Source organism: Lepidochelys kempii, chromosome 4, assembly GCF_965140285.1.
Source record: "Lepidochelys kempii isolate rLepKem1 chromosome 4, rLepKem1.hap1, whole genome shotgun sequence".
NCBI lineage: Eukaryota > Metazoa > Chordata > Testudines > Cheloniidae > Lepidochelys > Lepidochelys kempii.
Window position 1 is genome coordinate 114860185 of NC_136383.1, and position 17380 is coordinate 114877564.

At 44.4% G+C, this 17380-nt stretch overlaps 1 protein-coding gene and 1 long non-coding RNA gene across 4 annotated transcripts in view; one reads left to right on the forward strand and one right to left on the reverse strand.

The window, feature by feature from the left end:
- SLC2A9 (solute carrier family 2 member 9) overlaps nt 1-17380 on the forward strand; it is a 207451-nt gene that overhangs the window by 18372 nt on the left and 171699 nt on the right. The window contains exon 2 of one of the 3 annotated variants that reach the window (XM_073342503.1): nt 11759-11841. In XM_073342503.1, the coding sequence (XP_073198604.1) occupies nt 11779-11841 (63 nt within the window). In that variant the 5' untranslated portion in view covers nt 11759-11778. Of the gene's footprint in view, nt 1-11758; nt 11842-16229; nt 16998-17380 lie in introns of those variants that run through there. The other 2 variants (XM_073342505.2, XM_073342506.2) reach the window with 2 other exon arrangements.
- LOC140910751 (uncharacterized) lies at nt 1084-16566 on the reverse strand. Its single transcript, XR_012158724.2, has 4 exons — nt 16353-16566; nt 14051-14124; nt 9492-9641; nt 1084-8584 (listed from the first exon to the last, which is right to left on the reverse strand). It is a non-coding gene; the product is annotated as an uncharacterized LOC140910751 (long non-coding RNA).

Consider the following 17380-nt stretch of genomic DNA (forward strand, 5'->3'; position numbering starts at 1 on the left):
CAGTTGGCACGGGCCAGCCATGGGCGTCTAACTGCAGTGTGGATATTTGAGCACCCTAAGAGATACTCTTACTTATGCCAGGGCATCCTGGCCCTCAGAATCAGGGAGCTATATCCCTCTTCTGTGCCAACTGGATCTCAGAAACAGGAGAAAATATCCCCCCCCCCCCCAGTTTTTACACCTAATTTCAGTTGCCTGGTTAAAAATCAGTGGGAGTTCCCTCAAATGACACCAGTCATTTGGGAAAAAAATTCCTTCTAGGGGTCTTTTGCCTTCTTGAAAAAGGAAGAGTGGGGAGCAGCTACTGTTGCTAGCTGCCCTAAAATAATTCCCACATTTCAGTAACTGGTGAATAAAATAGCATGTGGAAATCAGATGGTAAGCTTCTTTCACTTCAAATGGCACTTGCTGCTCCTGCTAAGAGCAGTTTGTAAAGGCTACTTTAGAGAGAGGGGGTTATATTAATCTTTTATCTATACTGGGAACAATGTAGTTCCCAAATATGTAGGAAAATTACAGGGGCACTTGCTAGGATTTTTCCTGGCAATGACATGTTTTTGTGTGTAAATAGAGAGGGAAATGATTAATCCACACTAATTGCCAAGGTAGTGAAGGATAAATTATTAACCATCACTGTTCAGAGGAAACAAGCTATGAAAATGCCTTGACTACATTCTGCAAGCTCTTTTACAGCAGCCAGACTAGACCCATAACTGAGCAGTACTATTTGGCTCTCTGTCATTACTACAGATAGCCCAAAATATCAATGGAAAACAGCAAATAATTGTTTTTAAAATATTTCATAATTCTTTGTTTTTATTTACTGATCAGCTCTAATGAATGTACTGTACATAAAAAGTTTTTGAGCATCTAGGAGCAATCTCAACTCACATGAAAGTTGAAGGTGATCAACACCTTACAGGACTGGGCCCTTTTCTGTTTTCCACAGACATTTTTGGCCAACTGTAGTAGTGACAGGGAGCCAACTAACACTGTTCAGACACGAGTCTATTCTGGCTTCTCTGAAAAACCTTGCAGGATATAGTCAAGGTGTTTTCATAACTTGTTTCCTCCAAACAGTGATGGTTACAGAGAGAAGAGGAAATGAATACAAGTATCTGATGGGTCAGATCATGCTGGACAAATGGATCCTGTGGATGCGGTACCATTATCATTTTTCTATACTCACCATTTTAAATATTTTTGCATTCAACATAGTAGATTTTACATCCACTTCTTAGGATTTCTTCTTCCCAGGCTGCTGTCAGGAAAGATACTCAATTCTGTGGTTTAAGGGCTCAATACAGCAAGGTACTAAGTGCTCTGGCCTTGATCTAGCAAAGTATTTAAGCATGTGTTTAATTGTAAGCAAGCAGGTAGTTCCATTGACTTCTGTGGCACTAATATGCACCTTTAAAACTAAGCACATGCTTAAATGCTTGGCTGGATCCAGACCAGAATGCTTAGCGCCTTGCAGGATCGAACCCTAAACACTGGATTTATCAATCTGAGGCCAGATTTCCAAAGAGCCTAGATGTACATGCAAGAGCAACATTTGCATGTGCACACAAGTACTACTGTGTAAACTCAGATAACTAGCTTCCCAACTATCCGACTTATAGTCAGAAATTTCCTGAGCGGTCTGTGGAACAAGAGACAGATCCTGCTCCATTCATGTTAATGGCAAAACCTGCACTAATTTCAGTGGTGCTGGATCAGCAATTAAGTAACCTTTAACTATGTATTTCTTAAATAAGTTGTCCTTTTTGGTTTTCTTGTTTGCATTCTGCTTGGGAGGCTGTCATAAATATAAAGGGAAGGGTAAACACCTTTAAATCCCTCCTGGCCAGAGGAAAAGCCCTTTCACCTGTAAAGGGTTAAGAAGCTAAGATAACCTCGCTGGCACCTGACCAAAATGACCAATGAGGAGACAAGATACTTTCAAAGCTGATGGGGGACGAGAAACAAAGGTCTTGTCTGTCTGTGATGCTTTATCTGGGAAGAGAGCAGGAATGCAGGTCAGAACTCCTGTAAAAAGTCAGTAAGCAATCTAGTTAGATATGCGTTAGATTCTGTTTTGTTTAAATGGCTGATAAAATAAGTTGTGCTAAATGGAACATATATTCCTGTTTTTGTATCTTTTGTAACTTAAGGTTTTGCCTAGAGGGAATCTCTATGTTTTGAATCGATTACCCTGTAAGGTATTTACCATCCTGATTTTACAGAGGTGATTCTTTTACTTTTTCTTTAATTATAATTCTTCTTTTAAGAACCTGATTGCTTTTCATTGTTCTTAAGATCCAAGGATTTGGGTCTCTGTTCACCTATGCAAATTGGTGAGGATTTTTATCAAGCCTTTCCCAGGAAAGGGGGTATAGTGCTTGGGGGGAAGACGTTTCCAAGAGGGCACTTTCCCTGTTCTTTGTGTAACACTTTGGTGGTGGCAGTGTTTAACCTAAGCTGGTAAGAATAAGCTTCGGGGGTCTTTCATGCAGATCCCCATATCTGTACTCTAGAGTTCAGAGTGGGGAAGGAACCTTGACATGGTGGCAGAGCGGTGGGATTTATTCGAAATCAATTTGAGATTTTTTGGGGGGATCATTTTGAACCAGAAGCACAGTGGGATCATTTTGAACCAGAAGCACAGATTTTAAAAGGACATTTTTTCCCCCTTTCGGCTGCTTGGAAACAGGTTTTAAGCTGAAAGCAGTTAGAGTTTTTTTGTCTTTGCCTGGCGGCCAGAGCAGAGACAAAAGGGAGCTTGCTTTTGTGAGCTGGAGTTTCTCTACCTAAAGGCAGGGAAGTTAACCTCCTGCAGGGAAATTCACAAATTCTTCACAGACCTGAAGAAGTTTTTTTTTTTTTTTTAAGCTAAGAGCAACTAGAGGGTTTTTCTGTCTATTTGCCTGGAGACAAAGGATTTTTCTGTAGGCGGAGAATACTATCAGAGAACATGGGTATCAGGTTACAGCACAACCTATTTTTTTGACAAGCCAAGTTTTTGTTTGTTTGTTTTTATTTCTAACTCTCGGGTGTAAAGTTAGTTAAAAACAGAGAGGCAAACATGACAGAGCCCAAGGCAGAAACAGCCAAAGAGGCTGCCCACAGGAGAGCTATGGAGGCACAGGAAAAAGAAATGGAGGAGAAGGAAAAAAGGAGAGGAAGCATGCTGAGGAGGAGAAGGAAAAAAGGAGAGGAAGCATGCACTGGAGATGGAAAAGGCAAAGGCTGAGCAGAATCTACTGGATAACCCTAACCACCCTTCCCCAACAATCCACCAATGGGACCGACTATGTTCACAGTATGATGCATCCAGTGATATTGCTGAATATTTTCTCACCTCTGTTAATTATCTCCTAGCATTCCCCACCTCCAACCGAAAGCCTATGGTGTACCATATTAATTCTCTAAAGCCCTTTTATTCCAGAGAATTAAAGGTTTGTCAGTTTACATCCCAGGGAGGAGATGACGCTGAGTGGCCTGAAGGTGTCTACTATGAAGGGAAAAGTGCTGGTGGTGTGGAAGAGGTGAACTTCTCCATGACCCTTGGGCGTATGCAGGGACAGCAGATCAAGGAGCTGTGCACTAGCTACGCGCCGACGTTCTCAGTCACCCGAGGACTGACTGAATGGGCATACCACTCCACTGACACAGGTAATGCTCACCCAATTAAAGCCCAACCTTACTGGGTGTCTCCTCAAGCTAAAACTGCTACAGAACGGGAGATCCAGGATATGCTACAGATAGGGGTAATCCGCCCCTCTGGCAGTGCATGGGCATCTCCAGTGGTTCTAGTTCCCAAACCAGATGGGGAGATACGTTTTTGCGTGGACTACCATAAGCTAAATGCTGTAACTCGCCCAGACAACTATCCAATGCCACGCACAGATGAACTATTAGAGAAACTGGGACGGGCCCAGTTCATCTCTACCTTAGACTTAACCAAGGGGTACTGGCAGGTACCGCTAAATGAATCTGCCAAGGAAAGGTCTGCCTTCACCACACGTCATGCTGTATGAATTTAATGTACTCCCTTTCGGGCTGCGGAATGTACCTGCCACCTTCCAAAGACTTGTAGATGGTCTCCTAGCAGGATTGGGAGAATATGCAGTCGCCTACCTTGACGACGTGGCCATATTTTCGGATTCCTGGGCAGAACACCTGGAACATCTACAAAAAGTCTTCAAGTGCATAAGAGAGGCAGGACTAACTGTTAAGGCTAAGAAGTGTCAAGTAGGCCTAAACAGAGTGACTTACCTTGGACAGCAGGTGGGTCAAGGAACTATCAGCAAAGTGGATGCTATCCAAAAGTGGCCTGTCCCAAAGTCAAAGAAACAGGTCCAATCCTTCTTAGGCTTGGCCGGATATTACAGGCAATTTGTACCGCAATACAGCCAAATCACTGCCCCACTGACAGATCTAACCAAAAAGAAACAGCCAAATGTTGTTCAGTGGACCGAAGAGTGTCAAAAGGCCTTTAACCCACTCGACAAGATGCTTCCAGTCTAAATAGCTGGTTGTTAAGGACCCATTCAGGGTAATGGGAAAATAGGCCTTAGGAGAAGCTTATCCCCCACCTGGTGAGCCTTCCTGTGGACGTTTCGGCCAGCCTGTAAGTAGTGGCTGCTATGATTCTGCAAGGACATGTGACCAGACCACATGTCTCTGGACTCCATTTTGGGGGCCTGTATTTTTCCACAAACAGGCTGGGAACTGTTTTTGGAACAAAGACTTCCCGTTCCCACCATATGCTAAAGCTGTATAAGGTGGGGAGTGACATCTGTTGTTCTTCATTTCCCCACGTGACTACATGTGAAATACAGATACACAGTCAATATTGATAACTTCAGATACAAAAGTGATACATGCATATGAATAGGATAATCATATTCAGCAAGTAACTTTTCCAATGACACCTTACACGCCCCACCTTGTACAAAATGCATCATAATTCTCTCATAATCATATCATAATAATATCACTATGAAGAATATGGGGTGCAGTGTCACGTGGTGTTTATAAATGCAGCATGTGGATGCCTCAGTAAGAGATGACTTAGCAGCCTCTTGCATAAATAGATGTACTCATTAAGACCTTTTGCTGTATCACAAATGTATTTTGAAGAAGTTCCATAATTCACATGCTTTTTCAACAGTTTCTTTGGGTAATTATTTTTCCATTAAAAGAATCAAAGCTATTACATTTTATTTTCAGACAGAGAGAGAGAGGCCCAAGGTCTATGATGGGAAAATAGGAATCACTATACAGGATCAATATGTTCACTATCTTATCTGCCAATGTCTAGTAGCAGATGCTTCAGAAAGTGCAACCTTCCTCTAAGCCTACCCCCCACCCCCAATAAATTAAAGTGTGCAGTAACATCTGTGCAGAAGTTTAGCATAAATAGCAATTGGTTCCACCTTGCGCTTTGCTGTGACGCTGAGAGTTCATTTTCCACACCTGAAGAAAAGCTCGGCGTGGCTGGAAAGCTTGTCTCTCTCACCAACAAAAGTTGGTCCAATAAAAAATATTACCTCACCCACCTTGTCTTTCTAATATCCTGGGACCAACACGGCTACAGCAACCCTGCATTTTTACGGATTGTCCATATTCAAGTTACAAAGCTGCATATCAAACATTTAAAGCCCAATAACTTAACTTTTTTAAAATAAAAACTAAAAGCAAGCCAAGATCAGGCTAAAAGCCAGCACAGAGGTGATGGCAAAATGCTTTTTCCTGGTGAGTGTGTAACATGCTTTGGCTGGGCATTCTTGTACTTCTAAATGCAGAGGAAGTGGAAAAGTGCTTTTAGAGGAGAGTTAGTCAAATAATGCTTGTCAGACAAAAATGTGGTTTTTCTGTTTTGGTTTGTGAACCATTTGTGAGCCTGCTAATGTTTTTGGTACTCATAACTATTTCAGCTCACTCATTCTCCCCTTAACCTCTGCTGCCCTCGACACAGACCCACATGGTGGTGGAGCTGTGGCTGGACTGGGTTTTCTGGGGCTTTCCTTGTAGAGACGCCCTCCAGACCAATCACACCATCTAGCTCTGAAGAGCCCTCTTTATTGGTCACAAGGGAGGGAGGAAGCTGCATCCTTGTGCACACACTTAGGCTGGGCTCAGGGAGGGAACAAAGGGTCATTCAGACTCTTATGCTACTGCAGAAAGTTTTTTCCTTTACACCTGCCTGTGCACTGGCAGCCAGGGATTAAGCCAAGCAGTTGGTTCTGTTCCTTGGAAAATTATATTGGTGTATAATTGCTCTTTGTTGTTGTGATGCTAACTATTGTTTCCTTTACTCTTCAAGCGAAGCCAGAATTCCGTTCAGGTTGAGGATCTTCCTCAACATCATGTCACAACTTTGGGGGTAGATGTAGCCTTTGCAGCAGCAGCAGCAGGGTAAATTTATTCAGCTGTTTGCACAGGCATGAAAAGTAGGGAGGGGTATGTATTTCCCACAGCTGGGATCCATGTGTAGCAGGGACTGAAAGGCTCAGAGGCTGAGACTTCCTGGTGTCTGTTCCAGCAGTGGCTCTAACTCTCTTTGGTAGGAGTGAAGTGTGGCTTGGTGAAAGCCACATGTCTAGGGCTGGATGGGCCTGATGGTATCTCTAGCCAGGTAGCCATTTTGATTTTGGGGTCTGTCAATCAGGACAAAGGGGTGGTTCATGCTTAGGCTGATTAGCTACAACCACATTTTGCTGCAAGCCTATGTTTATGTCCCTCCTTAATTTGTTTACATTCACATGTTTGTTTAAAAAAAGTTGTGGCCATTATGCCATAAATCAGGGGTAGGTAAACTTTTTGGCCCAAGGGCCACATCTGGGTATGGAAATTGTATGGCAGGCCATGAATGCTCACAAAATTGGGGGTTGGGGTGTGGGCTCCAGCTGGGGGTTCAGGCTCTGGGGTGGGGCCACAAATGAGGAGTTCAGGGTGTGGGAGGGGGCTCCAGGCTGTGGCGGGGGTTGAGGTGTGGGAGGGGATGAGGGCTCCAGCTGGGAGTGCAGGCTCTGGGGTGGAACTGGGGATGAGGGGTTGTGGGTGCAGGAGGGTGCTCCAGGCTGGGACCAAGGGGTTCAGACGGCCAGAGGGTGATCAGGGCTGGGGCAGGGCGTTGAGGAGCAGGAGGGGGTCTGGGGTGCAGGCTCGGGATGGCACCTACCTCAAGCAGCTCCCAGAAACAGCAGCATGTCCCCCCTCTGGCTCCTTTGTGGAGGCACAGCCAGGCGGCTCTGCACGCTGCCCTGTCTGCAGGCACTGCCCCTGCAGCTCCCATTGGCCTTGGTTCCCGGCCAGTGGGAGATGAGGGGGCAGCATGCGGAACCCCCTGGCTGCCCCTACACATAGGACCTGGAGGGGGGACATGCTGCTGCTTCCAGGAGCCTCAGGGAGCGGGGCAAGCCCTGGTCCCGGCTCCTCGTCGGGAGCTTGAGGGTCAGATTAAAACGTCTGGTGGGCCAGATGCAGCTCCCAGGCCAGAGTTTGCCCACCCCTGCCATAAATGATCCTTAACTTGTAAAGTGTCTTTGTGGGGACGCCCTAGGCAATTTACTTTCTTGATTTAAATGAATTTTAAAACTATGTGTATTTCAGGAACTTACGATTCGAGTATTTGCTGTTGGTGATGTGACTGGTCATTTTTAATTGCTTCTCCCGACTGACTGACTGAAATTCTTACCAGAAGGAAAAGAAATCATGGATATGCCATTGTTGCTTCAAATTCACCAGACTCTTGGGGCTCTCAAACCTTTGCATGATTACTCAGCAGTGGTTCAAATATGGAATACTATGGCCCCTACCACCAGCAGCAACAGCAAACTAAAATTGAGCTATATATATATGCATGTTCAAATCTGTTTTTTCATGATCTAACTCAACCTCATACGCAACAAGATTATCTTTATATGCTAGTAGGTACAGCCTACAAATAAACATGAGCTAAGTAGCTGTCTTAAAATGACCTCATTAATACTACTATCATAATACAGAGTAAAATTCTGGCCATCAGATTAATTTAAAAAAAAAAGAGCTTTTCCCTTTTCTTAGATTTCAGATCTCAGCACAATGACTGAATATTCTGGGGGAAGGATAATCTTCCACTGCTGTGACAAAGCACAAAAATTACATCATAATTATACAATCATTATGTCAATTGGAATAAAATAAAGAGTCCTCTCTTAAAATAAATGTTTTCTCTAGTGTAATCCACCTGAGCCTCCAGGAGAGATTAAAAATTTATATGTACAAATGATGAATGAAATGGTTAACAACAAAAAGTACAAATCTCAGCCTTTGACCTCCTTCACATAAAAAAAATTAAAAACCTTTCATTTAGGTTTAACAAAAGGCTAGATGTATGGACACTGTTCCTGCTGGCTTTACTCACATGATTAACATTCCGTCCCCCTCCCCATTCAAGTCAACCAGGTCATGCGAGATGTTGAGTGCTGTCATGTATGATTCCAGGGAACTCATAGGAGACTTGCAGCATCTTGCTTCATAGAATGCCAGGGGCTTCATTTTCAGAGTTACGGAGACCCTCATATTGACTTCCATTCTAACTGTGGGTGCTCAGGCCCTGTAGAAGTCCAAGAAGGGTTCAGTTCACTATGTGTGTTTTTGTTTGTTTGTTTGAGTAAACAGCTAACAAGAAAGAAAGTGCTTGTGGCATAAGTAGAAAATTTCTACCTTGGAATATTCTGGTCATGTAAACTGCCTGGGAATCCATCTTGGCAACACTTTATTTTGGTCTATGATTTATCGTCATCATAGCACTTTTGCATATTCAGGAATACATTTACTTGCTTGCTGATGCTGAGTTGAAATTTCAGCTGTAATTAAATTTGCCTGAAGCACCGTCATGAGGATCTAAGTTTATCACAAGGCTTACTTCTTCTTATACTGTAAATGCCATAGTAAAACACAAGCCCTATTATGTGGCTTTCACTTCAAACCATAAATTGTTTACTTAAGCCCCAGCTGAGACCAATCCTGAGCCAAACTTCAATAAACATGGGCTAAATTTAATAAGAAATCCAGAATCCAACAGAGTTATATTCTGCAGACTTGCATCAGTTTAAATGTTTACAGTACTGGGGTTGGAAACCGTAAGTATCATGGGCACTTACATGGTCCCATTACTGTAGTATCTGTGCACCTCCCAATCTGTTAGGGGTGCTGCAAGAATACACAAATGTGAGATGGGAAGTGCTATTATCCCCATGTTACAGATGGGGAGCTGAGGAAGAGAGAGCCTGAGCGACTCAGGGCTTTTTCTTCACTACGGGCTAAACTGGTGGTGCTGCAATCAATGCAGCAGTGTCGATATAGCGGGTCTGGTGTAGATGTGATAAGTCTATGGGAGAGTGTCCCACCACCCCCCCCCCCCCGACATAGGGCGGTGTAGACACCACTGTAAATTGATCTAAGCTACATTGACCTCAGTTAAGTAACTTACATAACTATCATAACTTAGATCAACTTACCTTGTTAGTGTAGACAACGCCTTACTCGAGATCATACAGGAAGTCTGTACGAGACCAAGGAATTGAACCTAGGTCTTCTGAGTCCCTGGAACATCCCTAACCACCAGATCATCCTTCCTTTCTCTGAAACTCCCACTAGTAATTGTTAGCCTGCAAATAAACAGGAGCTAAAATGTGTAACGTTAAAACACATAATGATTTGGGTATCTCAGAACAAGAATTAATAAAAAACTTAGAGCATTACTTATTTACTATTCTTCCCTGTGTCAGTTTTGATCTAATGCCCCAGCATGGTATTATAAGACACTGCTGTTGGAGGTAGTGTCGTCTTGATGAGCTGGTCAGCAAAGATAAGTGATTAGCTGTGGGGTACTAAGCCTAGTATCCTGGCTACAACCCAACACTAATATTGTAATTTCATCTAGCTACCTAAATTCCTCCTGTGGTTTCAATGGGTATTCTGTCTGAAAATCCTGCAGTGTGTTTTGCTGTGCATTGCTGAACAGCCGCTGCTTTCTACTCTAGAAGTTGATTAAATGATCCTTGTCCACAACTTTTTCATTAGGGCCTGAACCACCTCCTGCTGCTGCTCTTTATTTGTTAATAGTAGTGCCTAGAGGTCCCAACTAGGCCAGAAACCCGTTGCACTAGGTGCTGTGCGAACATATAGTAAAACACAGTCCCTGCCCTTACAATTTTAAAGGAGAAAAGACCCTGATTCAGTTAAGTACTTAAGCATGTGCTTAAGTTCATCCTATTTAGCACACCACTTAAGCACATGTGCTTAACTTTAAACGTATGCTTAAGCCCCAGTGACTTCAGTCAATTCAGTGCTGTCTTTAGTAGAGATGTTTTCCTGAACTGGACTGAGATGAGTAACTCAAGTCAGTAGGACTACTCCCAGGAGTAGTTTCATAGATTCCAAGGCTAAAAAGTGTCAGGGGAGACGTTGGCAGCGCAGCAAAATGCCCAGGCCACCACCAGTAACTGCTATACCAATTGCCATATTTATTGCCAAAAGCAGCTATGCTAGTAGGCTTTTGTAGCAGCCTTAGCACAACTAGGCAGGCCAGGAGGGGAAGGGGATGTGCACCAGAAGTGACCATGACCCTGCTGCCGTCCTTGTCAAAGCTTTCTATGAAACTGCTGAAGTCTGTCTTTTAAAAAAACAAACAAACAAACAAAAAACAGAAAGTCTAGCTATATCTTTGGACTGTTGTGTGGAAGTACAGCTGCAGGACTAATGGTTTTAAAAGTGCTTGCTTAATGTTTTTTCTTTGATTGACATGTTAATGTAATTATTGCAGTTACTAACATAAAAGGGGTAGATAGGTCTGAATAATTTGAATTTGACCTTCTCGACATCTCTTGGAATCCCCAGTGACAGGTGGATAGCTGACCACTTGAACCTTGTTGTTTGAACACTCGAGACCCCTCCAGACCATGGGTAACTAGTGGTTGGGGTGCTCTAACCTTTTGCGTCTCTGTGTGTGCTTGAGAGCTAATAAAATAGTAAGTTTGGATGAAAGCACTTTAGGTTTATGCCAATCTTTAATCAGATGGATGTGCTTTGTCCCCCTTTGATTTGTTCCTAACACTGTCTCACAAAGAGCATAGTTACCCTGAAGTTAGGGTTGAGAGAACCCTGAGTAACAAAGGGACCATTGTGATCATCTAGTCTGACCTTCTGTATAACAGACACCACTGAACTTCCTTTAAATTAATTAGTCTTTGAACTAGAGCATACCTTTTGGAAAAAAAATGTAAACTTGATTAAAAATATTCTACTGAAGGAGAATCTACCATTACCTTTGGTAAATTGTTCCAGTAATTAATTACCCTTACTGTTTAAAAAAATTATGCCTTATTTCCCATCTGAATTTGTCTAACTTAACCTTCCATACATTGGATCTCATTATATCTTTGTCTGCTAGACTGAAGAGTCCATTATCAAATATTTGTTCTCCATGTATGTAGGTGGAATGTGATCAAGTCACTCCTTAAAATTCTCTTTAAGTGAAACAGACTGAGCTTCTTGAATCTAGTATAAGGCATATTTTCCAACCCTTTAATCATTCTCATGGCTATTCTCCAGACCCTCCCCAATTTATCAACATGAAATAAGGTTTTCTCAGGTGCTTGCTGGATCAGGCACTATGGTGTGTGTATGTGTTTGTTTTTTTTTTTAAAGTGATTTCAGATTAAAGGTGCCACACTATACAAATGTACAGTAATTATAATAAATCTCCCCCCCCCACTATTAACAGATTAACAAGACGACAACAGAATGGAGAATAAAGAGAAAAGCAATGGTGAGATTAAAGAAAAACAGCCAGAGAAAAAGAAAGTGGTGAGTTGTTTTTCCCCCCCCACCTCTTCCTCCTAAATCTTTTATCAAGACAAACATTCACTTTGGGAGTAAAGATACAGAAGACAATTGACAACGAGCAGACTACTATCACTAATGCTCAGATCTGTAAAGGTATTTAGGCATTGCAGCGCTCAGAGTTGCAACATTTAATTATTTAGGCACCTAAATCTCATTTTTAGAAAGGGATTTAGGCACTTAAGAGCCAAAATCCCATTGACAGTCTGTCTTAAGAGCCTAAATCCCTTTCTGATCATGAGATTTAAGCTCCTAAATAATTTAGGCATTGAAATGGTGAGTGCAGAAGTGCCTAAATATCTTTACAAATCTGGGCCTAATTGCTTTACGATTTCTTTGAGGTGGAAGAAGAGTCCTGTGGTTCAGGTACAGTCATGGGATTTATGGGACTGGAGTTCAGTTTCTGGGATATCTTTCACCCTCTGTTGGTCTTATCTATTCAGACTGTAAGCTTTCTGGGATGGGGACTGTCTCTTACTGTATATCTGCACAGTGTCTAGCACACTGAGACCCTGAACTCTGGGTTGTTCCAAAATCTGTATAATGGTAGCAACTCAAATACTGCTTGGGGCAAACTAAACGTTTTAGGAGGTTTGAAGGAGAGGTGCTGATAGGACCCTTCCTGTGGAAACCCCTCAGTTTTGCTCCTCCCCTTGCTGTGCCAGAGCCTGTTTGTCAACTTTCTAGAAATGTTGCATAACCCTTCTCTCACAGCAAGAAGGGAGAAAGCTAAGTTGTCCTTGAGTAGGAGAGCTGGGGAGTTGTGTGAGGGAATGATGATTCGATGGCCATACATTAAGGTGGATGGCAGAGTATTTTGTTTGGTTGCTGATGGTCTATTATGAATGATAAGAAGCCAAAAGTGTTTAGTGTGTCCCGGCAAGGCTTGTGACAGTGTGTATGAATTTTTGTACAGATGCAGTTGCCCTGAAACTGTTTTTCCCCCTTCATGGTCCACCACTGGCATCCACTTAAAGGTTTCCAGCTCCCAGCCATGACCTGTCCTGCACAGAGACCCATGTCACTCCCTCCTGACCAAGGTTTTAAGGCTGCACAGCTCCCTGGATTTATATTGTGATATCCCCAACAAGCCAGGCTGCCTAAACAGAACAGTGTCTGCACTTTGCTTTCTCTCCAAAGGCTACGACCAGTGTATTGCCCATAGTTATAAGTTACCACACAGCTCCTTCTAAGAAAGTGTAATGCCCACAGACCCCAGTTGTCAGCGGGCGGGATTGAACCTGGGACCTCTGGAGCTCAGTACATGAGCCTCTACCACCTGAGCTAAAAGCCAACTGACTAATAGCTAAGGCTGTAGAGCAGACTCATTTTATTTCTAAGTTGTTTCCGTGCCACTAGATGGGACAGAACATCACATCCAGAAGGTGTGTGGGTTACACAAGCCCTCTTATTCTTAAAGTAAAAGCGTTACAGAGAAAACTTACTAAACAATCAGAATTCCTATACGCATGCTAAAGAGCTTACCACAGGTCAACCCCAACTGCAACCAAGGGCTCTAATTTGTTTTAGTCCTTAAAAACCCACTGCTGGGTTTTCTCTGTGGTTAGAAGTTCATATCCATCTTAGATCCAGAACAAAAGGGGGAACATCAGTTGTTTCTTTATACAGTTTAGGTCTTTGATTTTGACCTTCTGTAACAGGGAATCAGTGGACAATAACCCGCTCCTCAGAGTAGCTTCAAAAGTTCCCCCCCCCCCCCCCCATAACTGGAATGGCGTAATTTTCATTAACCTCTACCTAGGGATTCCCCAGGAAATCCACTTAACACTTATTGTCCCCGAAGTCCATACTTGTCTGGCATAGTTTCAATATAGTCTTTTTGAACTCCAGGGTCTTACAACTGATGTATCTCCCCGCCCTTGCCCAGAGAGGTAACATACAATCCTGGCTCATGATTATACATAAACTTATACAATAAGGTCTTTCAGGAACATCGCAGGAAATTTCCCTGTGTCTCACACACATTCCAAAGTTGAGGAGTGTATGTCTGGCTGGGACAAGGGGATTGGGGCAGGAGGAAGCAGTGTTTAAATGAGAAATACATATAGGGTGAGTGGGTGTCAGATTGCACCAGCACTGCTGTTTTTGCAAGTAAGAATGTAAAACTTGTGAATTAAATGAACCAGAAAAGAATATCAGGGTATTTGCTTACTTCTTTCTATCCTAAAAAGGAATTCTCCTACTCCAAAGGCCAGATTCTCCACTGATTTGAATCTTGCATCATTGCTGTGCAAAGCAAATGTAATATGTTATAAATAATGACAACATTTACACTCAGGTATCAATGAGTACACAAGGTACGTCAATGGAAAAATCAAATCCCACGAGCCACGTCCTGGTTTCAGAACAATCCAGGAAACATCAAAAGTTTCCACATTATAGCTCCTTTCACATTCACAATACTTTGCCACAACAAGCTAGGCATTTTTGTTAGTTATGAAATGAGCGACTGCAGCTGTATAGTCTGTCAGAAGTGGAATCAGTACAGATTTATGGCACTAATAAGTGCACGTGGTTGGGAACCATTCCAAAACATACTTTTCATTATTGCCAAGGGAACATTATTGTTGACTAGGTGACTTCCATAAAACTCTTCCAAATTCATAATCTACTGGTTTAGGGTGGACACATTAAAAAAGCAGTAGTTCCGACTTGAGTTTTTCCCTGCTCACATGTCTAACTACGATCCGTTATATAATACTACTGTAGGTGTGTCATGTCTGTTTGCCTGAAGGCTGGTGAAAACATTTAACTGCAGCATAGTTAAAGTCTCAAAATTCTCGGTACAACTGAAGCTTGTTCCATGTCACTCTTTCTGTGACCTGCCAACTGGAAATGTAGTGCACTGGATGAAAGCCCGTAGGCCTTAGTTGGGCAGAACTCCCATTGCATTCTAACAGGCATCTTTCCCAAGTAAGAATGGTGTATGGACAGCAGGATTGCACCCACAGTGAATGTACTTTACACAATCTGGTGCACCACATCAATAGTATGAGATTATATAGTTTCAAAGCAATTAACTGCTAGTTTAGATGGACTGGAGTGTTTGGATTTTAACTAAAGCACTTGTAAACTTCTAACAAAGCTGACTGTTCAACAATGGTTGTTTCTTCGTATGTGGATAGTCTTGTAATCTGCAAATCCCTGCTAGGGGGACATACTGACTTGATATTTAAGAACTAAAAAAGATGGACATGCAATTTCATGGCTAATTTGCATATACCACCATGTTTAAAATGACCACTGAGCCAAAGGTGCATGCAATCAATTGACAGGCACATGCAATCATGGTAGCTGTGCACCACAGAATGGCAGAAATCGAGGGCTCAAAAAGTCATTGAGTCCATCCCCCACCCATGTTGACGCGGGATTAAGCGTACCTGGACCATCCCTGCCAGATGTTTGTCTAACCTTAAAAACGTTAAATGATAGTGATTCCTCAATCTCTCTAGGTAACCAATTCCAGTATTTAACTATTTTCATAGTTAGAAAGCTTTCCCCAGTATCTTGCTTACATCTGACTAAAGTTTAATAATTTTGTTGTATTATAAACCAAAATCCACTATGTTCCTGTCTCAAAGTGTGATGCCAATAAAAAAAAACACAACAGCTAAAATATATCCTTAAAGGTCCACAGAGTAACTGCACCAAGCTTCTACTTTACAGAAGGAAAGACACTTACTGCTATATGGTGGTACAATATCACCCTACAAATCTGACCTCTGTAATTCCTCACTAAGACCTCTGACAATTACAGACCACCATGCAAGTACCAAATATCAGGGGTTATATGTCTCTTAGAGGTGAAATTGCTTGTAATTACTGCAGTGACTCTGGGGGCAACAGAAATGGAGCAACTGAGTAGGACAGAGTGTAGTCATATAATGCAGGTCACATAGAATCACAGGACTGGAAGGGCCCCCCAGAGGTCACCTAGTCCAGTCCCCTGCACTCAAGGCAGGACAGCTGATTACGTGTTTTTGCATGTGATAACACTGTTCCTATTCTGTATGGATAACAAAGGACAACTGCAGGGACTGTCCTGTTCTATGCAGGGCAGAGCCAGGCAATGGCGAGAACGGAACCAGCTGGTTTCACTGAGGTATTGAACTTCCCCTTGATTGCTCCTAGATCCGCACTGGCGCGGGGAGACACCGACCTGTCCCCGACTCAAATGCGCCTTCACAGGGGAACGCCATCTGCAGGGGTCATCGGTCGTTGAAAAAAAAAAAAATCACGCAGAAAGAGCGCGGGTCTCGCCCCCCGGTGGCAGGTCCCCAACACCCGCTCCTGCGGCTGCGGCCCCGGCGCAGGGAAACCCGTGACACAACCCTGTCACCGCGGCGGGCCTCTACCGCACGGTTCGCAGGAACGCGGTGGTGCGGGCGCCCCGCAAGCGCGCGCTGGGATTTCAACACGCGCAAGCGGCGGACAGCGCCGCGCACTGAACTCACCCCGGCTCCCGCAGGGGCCTCCTCCCCGCTGCCGGACTTTGCAGCGTGCTAGCCCCGGGCTGCCCGGCCACCCTCCCGCCCCCCAGGCGCAGCTGCGGCCGCTCCGCGGGTTTCCTCTCCCCGCTGTCCTCCGGCAGCCGCCCTGCAGGGCTGCTCCGGCACGCCCGCTGCACGTGCGCACGGAGTGGCTGGCTCGCCGCGCAGAGAGCTGGGCGAAGGCGGCGCCACGGGCCCAGACCGCCCCCGAAGACGGCCAGTGTAACGCCCCCAGCACCCGCTGCGGAGAGGAAGACGCAAGCAGCGCCACGTGGCTGCTAACGGTAATTTCGGCCGGCTTTGGGAAATGAAACCAGAGCGAGTCCGGCTGGCCCCGGGGAGCTGCGTTTGCACGGTTGCCCAACGCGCTCCGTTTCCCCATGTGCGGCTCGGCGGAGCGACCCGGCGGAAAGCGCGCAGAGCTCGGCGCGCGGGCGGCCCCTTCCCCGCGGGCGGCCCCTTGCCCGCGGCCGCTTTGCCCACCGCGCGCAGGGCCCGGCCGCCTGCTGGCCGACAGCTGGGCTCAGGCGGCAGCCCAGGCCCCCACCTCACCCGGAAATGGCCAACTCGGCGCCCCTGCTCCAGGGGACCGGCCGGAGAGGGAACAACGTAAGTAGCACCACGTGGCTGCTTAACGGTAATTCGTGCCGGGCTGGGAGCATGAAACGAGCCAGCCTCACCCCGAGGAGCTGCGTTTGCATTTCCATTGTGTGGCTCAACTAAGTAGTTTAGTGGAAAGACCAGACATGGCGTAGGATTGTCATGGACTTTATCCGCCAACACCGTGCAAATTGTACCATGACCAGAGGGCAACTGGAACCAAGTCTCTTGTGTCTGAAAGAAAGACAAAAATAAACGGGGAGGGACAAAAAGGGATTTTTTTTTTTTGTTCCATCTTGGTGGAACAAGTGAGTAGGGATGCACGGTACCTGGCACAGGTAACTGGGAGAGTGGAGCAAAAAACCCACCTTCTTTCTCTTTTAGGAAAGTTG